Source organism: Pogona vitticeps, chromosome 5 (genome assembly GCF_051106095.1).
Source record: "Pogona vitticeps strain Pit_001003342236 chromosome 5, PviZW2.1, whole genome shotgun sequence".
NCBI classification, from domain to species: domain Eukaryota; kingdom Metazoa; phylum Chordata; class Lepidosauria; order Squamata; family Agamidae; genus Pogona; species Pogona vitticeps.
In genome coordinates, this window is record NC_135787.1 from 140,234,055 (window position 1) to 140,245,000 (window position 10,946).

At 41.6% G+C, this 10,946-nt stretch overlaps 1 protein-coding gene across 1 annotated transcript in view; it reads right to left on the reverse strand.

Annotated features, from left to right (window-relative positions):
• Positions 1-453: 453 nt before the first annotated feature.
• Positions 454-10,946, reverse strand: part of AMIGO2 (adhesion molecule with Ig like domain 2) — a 34,771-nt gene continuing 24,278 nt past the window's right edge. Inside the window, exon 2 of the mRNA XM_020795545.3 lies at positions 454-4,665. Within this exon, the coding sequence (XP_020651204.2) occupies positions 3,036-4,595 (1,560 nt within the window). The 5' untranslated portion in view covers positions 4,596-4,665 and the 3' untranslated portion in view covers positions 454-3,035. The remainder of the gene's footprint in view (positions 4,666-10,946) is intronic.

The following is a 10,946-nucleotide window of genomic DNA, read 5'->3' on the forward strand; positions in this document are numbered from 1 at the left end:
AAACAGAGGGACGCAGGACTAGTGTGTTCCCTTCCACTCATTATATGAGTACCCGATTTAATAATGACTGAATAGGGCTCTAGACTCTAGAATTCTCTGCCAAGATGTCCTACCTCGTCTCCTCTTTGATGATATTCTGCTGCTGTGCAAATAACCCCCCCCCCCGAAAGTGTATGAATCTGTTGCATTTTATTGTATTTGCAACTGATATAGAAAGTATGATTGACTTACATCTCTGGGTTGACCATTTCAGCTTCAGTCATGATGGCAGCCAGCTTCGGCAACAGCCTACCAATTCTGCTTAGATTTCCATGGCCAAGATAATAAATGTGCTTGAAAACAGACAGTACACAAAATCTTATTTATACCAAATGCATGTTTTCCCATTTCCTTTCGCCTCTGTTTAATCCATTGATTGTATCACCAAATCAGAGACTGGAGTAAGTAAAAAGGTTAATTCAAGGTACTTTATTAATCAAGAATTATATGATCACATGAATTTTCAAGGAACAGAGATGTTAAAACTATATATGTGTGTGTACCACAGAATTGCAAGGCTGTTCTACTGCACAAGTAGTTCTTAATCTCATTCACTAGGGTCAGACCTCTGTAAGGGAAACTGCTGTCATTTGCAGGAAAGGAAGCTGCCTCAATTGACTACAGGGAGATGACATTTTAATTACAACAATCCTATAGTGGACTGAATGCCCTTGAGCTCACAAACAATTATACTAGCAAGCAAGGGCTTCAAGGGCTTGGATCAAACAATGACCTCTGACAACGAGTGACACACGGCTATTGCAATGGCACCGACCCTAAACACCAGGGCCGAGGAGGAGTCCCGTAGTGGTGAAACTATGCTGGCTTACGTCATAGGAAAAGTTATTTTTTTCTGACAACAACATTTCAGCTTGATGCCGGGAGTTGTTATCTGAAAAATATTTTCTCCTTTTCTGGCCAGCTGTAGCTACAGTTGTCAGATGTAGCCAGAATGTATGGCATAAAACTGGCCCATGGCAGAGGGGAGGAAAGTGGCAAGATGGAGAAGAAATCTGAAAGCATTTCACTCACCACAGTGAACTACTGTAGATGTCAAGGGTGGGGAAGATGTGATCCTTCTAACTGTTGGAATACAACTCTCATTAGTTGTGGCATCAGTGGCTACAGTGACTAGGACTGATGGGATTTGTTGGCCAAAGACATGGAGGTATCTGCTCCTTTTCTCTTCTCTGTACAATTAATATTCAACACCAACATCCATGAGAAGACTGCAGCTGAGAAACAGCAGCAACAGCCCAGCTTCTCTGCCTTATCTAAGTACAGGATATTTCTGAAGCCATGGCAACACAGGTCAGTCTGTGTGCTTTTGCAGCAGACTCATACCTGTTTAATCTGAGCGTGAATAGTACAAGCAATGCTCAACACATTGGGAGCTTTGTTTCCAGGGAATAGCATAGCATTTTTTTTTCATTTGCAACCTCGTTTTGTAATGTAAACCGTGTGCCGAAGATGTACAGTGCTGAAACGGATCTGTCTGGAGATGAGTATTTCATTGACACTCTTGACACCAAATTACAAAAAGTGCATTTCATTAAATCATTTTCTCTTTTTCATGACTCTGTATCATTGCCCTAAATAATGAAAAAGGAGCTGAACCATTTCAAATCTTTTAGATAAGGCTGCAATTCAACAAACTACCGGCAACCAGCTTCCACTGTCAGCCACAGCAGGCAAAGTCCAGCCATGTAAACCATATTGTTGCTAACGATCAGAAACCCAGGTTGCATTAGGGTTAGTCAATTTGGGCTTGATGGTTTCAACTATGGCTCTCATTAGGTTAGGAAAAATGTTCAAAGTGCAGTAGCTTTTAAGCAGATCATCTGATTGCAAAAAAAATTGGCTGCTTTATAAAACTATTCTCTGTTTTGTTTTACAGTGTCTTCTGCTCAAGCCACAGATCACATGCACAAATTTCAGTACAAACAGATAGGCTGAAGTGGCCATACTCCAGAAGCAACATGGCTATTGTCCCTTTAAGAACGATTAAGAAGGCAGAGATTCCAAAGGTACAGCTTTTCCCAGTACTGTGCACGGGTGGGAAAACCATTTCTGCTGACATCAATCTACTCTGGATTTCTTAACAGGAGCAATGTACGCTGTCCCTCTTGGAATAAAAGCCTTTGAGGCTTAAGTGGTTTACAGATCATAAAGTTTTGTGCCAAGGTTAGTAAAAGTGTTCATATACCAAGTAATCATACATTCTTTTTCTGGCTATTAAAATTCCGGTATACAAAAGGGGGGGGGAACCATTCAAACTCTATTTCATAATTTATGTAAAACTCATTTTGGAATAGTGTGGCTTGTAACTTCATCTGTTTCTTTTATGTGCTCAGTGCCTCCAGGCAGAAACTAGAAGCTGAATAAATGGCTATTTCTTTCTTTCACTCCAAAACCTAGGAGCATATTGATTAAGGTTTTGGTCCCTGATATCATAATTACTTCACTTTTAGAAAGAGATTGGAAAAGATTTTTTTTAATGCAGCTCGCCGGTAGCCTGGCTGGCTAGGGGATTCTGGAAGTTGGATATCCACAAAGTGTTATTTCCCAAGCTCTAATTCCAGACAGGCAAACAGCTAGAAGTCTAATTTGATAAAAGGTTCTCCTCCATTGTCAAGTATGGGAGGAGAACGTGAACGTGTCCTCTCATAATGCATTCCCATAACCTTAAGCAAGAAAGATTAAAATGAAAGCAGCATATACCTGTAAGAGAGAGCTACATGCCACATAGCAAAGGGCTCCCCTCCTCAGTATTAATGTCACACTTACTACACATTTGCATGTTCTCATCCATTACTCAGAGAAAAATACACCTGAGTTTAATTACAGTAACTTCTCTGAAAATTTCTCACACCCCGTTTTTTAATTTGAATATTTCCCATTCTCTCCTTCCTCTACACACAGTTTCTTTCTAATATTCGCTAAAGGCAGGGTAGCTGCTAAGTTAAACCAAACAACGAGAAAACAGGCCACACAGACTACGAGGACGGCACGAAAGGCGTGTCTGAGAAGACCGAGTTCACAGAATCTGAGTCCGATTTTGTTCGTGGACTTTTCAAAATACTTTCTGCAATGATGTTCTCATTGGGAAACATTCTGACTTTCCCATTCTGTCCTAGTTTTGGCTCCTTCACAGGTTCAAGAAACACAACCCGCTTGCCACTGCTGGCCTTTTTTTCATCAGCTGGAAGTTCAAGGGGTGAACTGGAGGTTAATATGGATGCATGGGGCATGTTACTTTGGTTCAGCTGCCTTTTCCTTCTCTTTGACTTGCATCGGCAAGGGCATGGTGTCAGGTAGAGGTAAAGCAGTACCAAAATAATACTGGCTACGCAAGCCGCGAGGGTAGTGAAAGCAGTGTTGAATGTCTCATATGAGTGAGACCGGTCCACAGTGAAATTGCTTACATTTATCCTCACCTCAATTGTTTCATTCAACAGTCTCCTCTTATTTATTGCAACACAGGAATAAATGCCAGCATCCTCATACTGAGCCTCATCTATTTCCAGACTCCCATTGTGAAACACTCTGAAGTGGTCCGTGGCCTTGCCAGGCTCCAGGAGCTCATTGTCTGGGCTGATCCAAATGAAGTGGGTGCCTGCATCACTGATTTTTGTGTCGCAGGGCACAATCAGCCTCTCCCCCACTTGGGCTTCATGAATAAACCCAAATGCATGGAAAGAACCATTGATGGTGCTTTCTGAGCAATTCAAATAGTTATCATGCAATAAAGGCAATTTACTGGAGCCTCTGGGGTCTGACCGCAAAATGCACGTGTACTCAGTCTTGAAATCATCCACTGAGCTGAAGTGCCGGAGGTGCCAAAAGCTCAGCATGGAGTAAAGAGTGCAGTCACAATAAAATGGATTCCCATGAAGATAAATTCCACTCAGATGGCTGGCTGGCACTAAGCTCATGTAGTTAATGGGGATTGAGTGGATTCGATTGTAAGCAACATCTAAAAGCACAAGTTCGGAGAGTTTGAACTTCCCAATGTACAAATCTATTGGGAAGTGCGTAAGAGAATTGTAGCTCAAATACAGTTTCTGCAATTTGTGGATCCCTCCAAAAGCGGCAGAATCAATCTGTGCAATATGGTTGTTATAAAGCAGCAGAACTTCAAGCGCTCTCAGCTCCTGAAAGACGGGGCTACCTAAAGACCTCAAGCTGTTGGACGACAAGTCTAGGTATTTGACATCTGGCGTCATTGAAAAGCTTCCTGTGGAAATGCTAGAAATACTGTTATGACTAACAATCAAGGTGTTCAGCTTCTCCAACAGAACAGGCATCCAGTCGTGATCCAAAATCCCAATGTGGTTATGGCTGAGGTCCAGTCTTTTTATGTGCTTGAAGAGTGTTGGCGGCACCCTTGAGAGATTCTTGCTGGTGCAGCTTACAATATCACTGGCACAGATGCAAGCTGGAGGACACATCCCAGAGGCACTGCAACAGCATACATGCATGGTGAAAATTAAGAGGCATACCAGTGTCTTGTAGCTCCCATGAAGAACTGAAATTGTATGCCGCTCTGGAGACATGGCTGGGCTTTAGCCGTCTTCTGATTTTCCTCGCCACGCTTTACACATGTAATTAGCTTTGTGCCAATCACTGTCAAAAGAAGAATAAAATAAGAACATTGTTATCTGAAAATCATTCAACATTGTACAGTGGCATGATTGCCATTTCCCTTTATTTCACAGCCAGGGTTCTACAGTTACAGAGGAATAGCCTTCTTACATGGTCTGACTATTCTTCAACCTTCTTGAGCACTGTAGCTATTCTAGTATATGGTTCAGGTCTAATAAAACAAACCTGTCTTTAATCTTAAGATTTATCAATCTATAGTTAGTTCTAGTGAGATTTCTTACTTATATGCAAAGCTTAATGCTATAGACCTCACATTTTGTATTTTTCTTTAAAACTCCCTGAACAACTGAATATCCACCGTCCTGTAAGGAAAACCCTGGCGACAAATATTTCAGCTCTGTGGATGCTCTTGATATGCTGGGTAGTGGTACATGGGTAGATCAAAAGGACAACTCAAAAGAAGAGCTTTTGCAAAATACCGTATTTCTCCATGTATAAGACTATACTTTTGTCTAAAATTTATAGACTAAAAATTGAGGGTCGTCTTATACTCAGAAGTAAGCTTAGGAGAAAAAAACAAATGGAGGGGAAAGCGGGGATCAAAGTGATCCTGCAGGGCTTTGATCCTTTTTACCCTACATTTGCTAAGTCCCACTTAGATTTCTTAATTTTGGGTTAGAAAAGTGGGGGTGCCTTTTACATGGGGGTGTCTTATACACAGGGAAAATATGGTAATTAAACAAAAACAACAGTATACATCAGCCTCCCATAACCTGGTGACTAGGATTTCAGCTTCTATTGTCACTCACCATTGGCTATGCAGGCTGAGGAGGTGGGAGGTGTGGTACAAAAGATCCAGACAAGTGGTCCCCAACCTTTTCTAAACAGCAGACTGATTGGAGGGGCGGGGTCCATGCATGGGGGGGTGGGGTGCACTCGTGGGTGGGAGAGCCATGCTTGTGTGCATGCACGGATGGGCAGGGTGCGCTCGGGGATGTGCAGGGCACCCGTGGTGCAGGGGGGCAGGCCGTGCATGAGGAGGCAGGAGATCTGTCTCTATGGCCCGGTCCTGCCAAGGCCATGGCCCGGTACCATGGACAGGGGGTTGGGGACTCTTATCTAGAGGACAGCAGCAGCAGCAACAAAAAGCCCACGAACTGGGCTGTTTCATGGCTAGTTTTGTGGGCAGTTTGAGGAATTGTGCTTTCACAAAGTGAAACACAATGCTGGACTTTTTCATCCTTGGCATTTTGTTTTGCTTCATCCCCCCCCCGAAAGCCCCCCTTCATGGCCCCAAGGACCTACCTTACTCACTCCAGGCCTCCTCCTCCCTTCAACACTGCTGCTGTTGTTGCTGCCCATATACCGTGTTTCCCAGACAACAAGACAGGGTCTTATATTAAATTTTTACTCCAGTAACTTGCTTATTTTCGGGAGATGTTTAATTTTTTTTATGTACAACAATCTACTGTACATATATTCAAATACAGCCATGTCATCATCTTCTGGTTACTGCACAATGGTGGAGGGTGGGGTTTCACTTAGCTGGAGCTTATTTTGGGGTTAGGGCTTCTATTACGAGCATCTTGCCTGGCTTAGAGGGAACCTTGCTTGGTGGGAAGTAAAGTTTTGCTGCTGGTTGGGTTATATATAGGAAATTCTCAAAGAGCTAGACTTCCCACTATACCCTAAGCCTCTCAGGAACCACTGGGACAGGAAGTAAGCCCAGGAAGCTTATGGTCCTAGTCATCTGGACAGTGCAGCAGTGGAAGAGGGATCCTGGAGTGAGTAAGGTAGGTGCTGGGGCCCATGAAGAGAGTGTTTGGCTTGGGAAACTCATGAAGAGGGGTTACACAGAAAGCCCCTCTTCATTTCGAGATGGGCCCAAACTGAACAAATCACAAACTGGTTCATTTTTTTAAAAAAATGGCATTGTTTGTGGACACCAATGAACCAGCAACGCGAACCTCATTGTGGCGGTTCATGCCCATCTCTAATAAGAATCGTAAGTTGTCAAAGGTCCAGCTCATATGGTCCTACAATTATTGTAGTTGCAGGTGTTTTCAGATTAATCGGATTTATAAGTCAGCTGAACCTAACAGGGAGACCCTGATTTATCTGGGAGCTCCCTATTTGTTACCGGAACAGCAGTCCCCAGACTGGTGTTGAGATGTGAAAGGGGCTGGAGTCAGCATGGACAAGAGGACAATGTGAAAGTTTCTCCACCAACTTCCTGTTGGCCAGCATGGAAATATTTTTTGCCCTGACAGCTTTCATTGGCCAGTGGGAAATTTCCAATTAGAACTTTCAGCAAGTGGGCTGTGGAGGGCAGGATTCAATCCAATTTGTCTGCCAGACATAAAGGGGTCAGGGAGATTGCCCTGGCCCGTTTGCACCTTGCTGGTTTGGGGCATTGGGGCTGGATCCAGATGGTATGAGGGCAGCAAGCAGAAGTCTGCCTGACTTGGTTGTTAAAGGGATCCCTTTATGGGTGAGCTGGGGTAAGACCACAGTGTGGTCTATTCTAGAGCCTCAGTGACTCCGCCCCACCCTCAGGTGATGTACATCTATATGGTCTCCAGAGGACTGCCATTTCTGGTGGCACCAGTGTCTTCTGAAGGGGTCAGTGGTGGACATCAGGAGGCCTTCATATCTCTCTAGGCAGCAGACCCAATTTCCTGAATATAGAGCCAGGGGCTACTGCTATAATCAATAAAGTTGCAGCCTTTTCTTCCAAAAGCTATATGTTATCTGGATTTTATGTAGGTTTAGATGGGTTGAGGCCTGCTCAGCCTAGGCCAATGAACTGGTATCTGTAACAGTAATATGAGCTCCTAGGGCCATGCAGTGCTGGGATTTCACCAATGCTTTCCCCATGCAGACCAGTTCAGAAAATTGCTTCAAATAGTCCTGAAACTAGATAACCCACTCTGTGGAAAATTGGTTTTTGTGGTAATTATATCACTGTAAGAACACTGTGAGAAACTGGTGTGTCAGAGCCTCTTCACCTTATACATACATATCATACAGTCACTTTTCAAATCCTAAATAGATATTTTTCTGTTTGCTAGATACGTTTTATAAAATTGAGAAACGGCTAGCAGTCCTCAGAGTGTGACAAAAGAACAGATTTAGAATGATGTGGACAAGACTGTTCCTTAGAAAGGAGGACACAGAAAAATGCATTTATGTGAGGTCACATAAATTTTCACACACCTTCAAACCCACACTCTTGTTTATTCACAAGTCTTTGTGTGGGCTGTCTTTTAAATATGTCTCCAATGCTAAATATCACTTTGTGCAACGTAATAAGCACAGAACAGACCAGTTCAATTTTTTTCACTGTTTAGTATTTGAATTACAGTGGTGTACTCACTGTGCTGCGTTAAATATGAGTTGAGTTAATAATATTCCACAATTATCACCAGAAATGATGGGGAAGAGTGAACAGTAAGTTCTATAGCTCAGTTTCTGAAAATGGCTAAATGGACCAATTTGAAACTTGGCAGTGTAGAAAAGGCTGTTTTGAGGCTGGGTAGTTTGTACTTATTTATAGCTGTGTAAAGTCCAAATGCATTTTTCTGAAAATGGGAATTTTTTCCCCAGCCTCTCTCATGCTATAAAGCTCATAAAGTCTGTTATGCATATGCTCTATTATATGGGACAGGAGAGATACAAGGGAATAATGTGGGGTCAGAAATACATTTTTTATTGTAGAATATCTTCCTTAAAATGTGGGATAGGATGAGAGTGAGTGTGGCTGGTTACCAAGGTGATGGCAGAGAGTGTAAAATAAGCTCAGTCTACTTCATCTCAGAAAAAGAAGATTGCAGGAAAATCTGAAACTATGCCCACTCATCAGGGAAGGAGAAATGCCTTGGGGGAGGGGAATAAAAGGGCAAAGATTATACAAATGTGGTTCACTCATTTAGGCTCCTGTTTTTTTTCCTGTATATATTCTGGACCACGGATCTTTCATGGTTGAAATTAAGCCCCCAAACTAGAAGTCCAAAAGCTCCTTAATTCATAGAGAAATCTTCTGAGTGCTTGAAGTCAGCCAATTGGTTATGGGAGAAGGAAAGCAAGCAGATATAATGATTCTATTATGAATAGAATGGAAGCCATCTCTGCTGCTAATTTATGGGTCTAACAAGGTATGCAAATAAACTGTCCTTAATTTGCATAGATTTAACAGAGATTCATGCCACTGAAGTTTTATTTTTTTAATACTGTACTGGATATTTTTCAGAGTGTTTCCTGAACCTATAAGCACCATCTCATATTAAAACATATGCAGGATGGTGTTTCTTTGTTGGAAGAGATGTGTATTTCAAAACACACAGTCAAGGGCCTCTTTATGTAACACAAATCGAAAGCTTAGAAAAATTACTCTGTGGAGGACAGCTTTCAGAATTTCCTGGCTAGCATAAATTATACTGGCTAAGGGGATTCCAAAAGTCCCCTTTCCAAGCTCTGCGGGAACAAGTCCTTTTGAGTTCATCTCTCCCTAGGGATAATGGAACCCTAAACATAGCCTATGGCTCCTTCTTGGCGAAACAGCCAGTTTCTGAAAGCCTAGTTCCCACCCTATGCTATAAATCTCCCCAACCTGAATGACAAAGCTGACTCAGAATGGAATCAAACTCAATTAACAAGAAACTTTTTGGTTCAACATGCAGTAAGGGCTTTCCATGTTCAGTGAAGCTCTAAAATTACATTAAACTGCAGTCACTGAGGCTGTATGCATAACAGATGTGTCATGTAGGCAGCATTAAATTAAAGAGAACTGAAATGTTTTCAGGAAAGACTAATACTCCAGTTGTGCATTTTTTGGGTCCTGAAAGCACAAGTTCTTGTCATTGTCCCAGTCACTGGAGTAACTAGTTAACTTTACTCATTAACTCTTATCTTACTCATGTAATATAAGGAAGGATAGGGATGACAGTGCTATCTTTAACAGAAATAAAAGGCTTCAATAGTAGTCAAGAACAGTGGAAGGTATTTTCTTTTGCTACAACTTTTTTTTAAAACCACAGTTCTGGACGTGGGAGGCAGCTGTCTGCTTTTCATGTAATGCCTTAAGCATTCCTTTGCTCTGTCAAAAATGCCTGAGACAAAATAAGTCAAATAATTAAAATAAATCCATCTGCAAGCATTTGTTATTTGTTATAATTGTAGAAAACATGTGGGACTGGCGACTGGGTTTCCCCCTCCTACCACCACTTGAACAAACAGTGAGCTATTGGGTTGTGTGTGTGTATGTGTAATTTTTTTTAGTGTTCTGGTGTAACAACACTGGCCTGGCATGCTCTGGCCCATGGGGTCACAAAGAGTCGGACATGACTTAACGACTAAACAACAAAAAAGTGTAAAAGAATCAAGATTATTGTGATAGTTTTCTCAGTTTTGTTGGAGTACTAGCTGACTCACAAATGTATTAGGAGCATTTCCATGTCTTTAACGTTGACCTGTGTAATCTGTAATGGGAATGTTGAGTCTTCAACATGCATTTCTTTTATTCCAAGAGTTTTGAGATAAATACCTTAAGTGTCGTAGCCAAACAAAATGTTCTAAATAGTTTTAAAAACAACAATAATGAAACTTCCTGTCTGTCAAATAAAGCTGTCCATACCACAATTAGACCTCACAAGGCAGCACTATATAAATTTTGGCAGGCAGGTATACAGATACACAAACTCACATAGGGATGCAATCCTAATATAACATAGCCTGGTTTATTGTTTATAGATATATACTGTATATTTAAAAAATTTTAAAACACAGAGGCTCTTTAGATATAGGTAATAAACAATATTCATGTCCTGATTATATGTCCCACTGATTCCAATGAAACATGAAGAACATAATCTTTCAGAAAGAAAAGACCTGACTAGCCATAAGCCAAAGTATGGAATACATAAACAAATCTTTCATATGAGATTGCTTTATTTTGTAAAGTGAGAATTGGCTCATGTTCAGCATCAGCCTCAAGCCATCCTCCTCCTCAGTAAAGGAATTATTTATCAGACACCTGCTCTCTATCTGTGGGGCATTGAGCTGGAAAAAGTAGATTTGTGGATTGCTAGCACTGGACAATCTTGCTCCGTGGAAGAGAATGGAAACAATTTTTTTTAAAATTCCAAGCAACTTTATAACTCACTTATCATCTTTAACAAAATTCAACAGCTCTTCAAGTGGAATATTTCAATTGCAATCAGATCTGCCCGTCCTGTGAGATTGTTGCAGGCAGGGAGCTTGAGAGTTCTGACCCCGAGAGAGGCCCGAAAAGTGACCACCAGAAA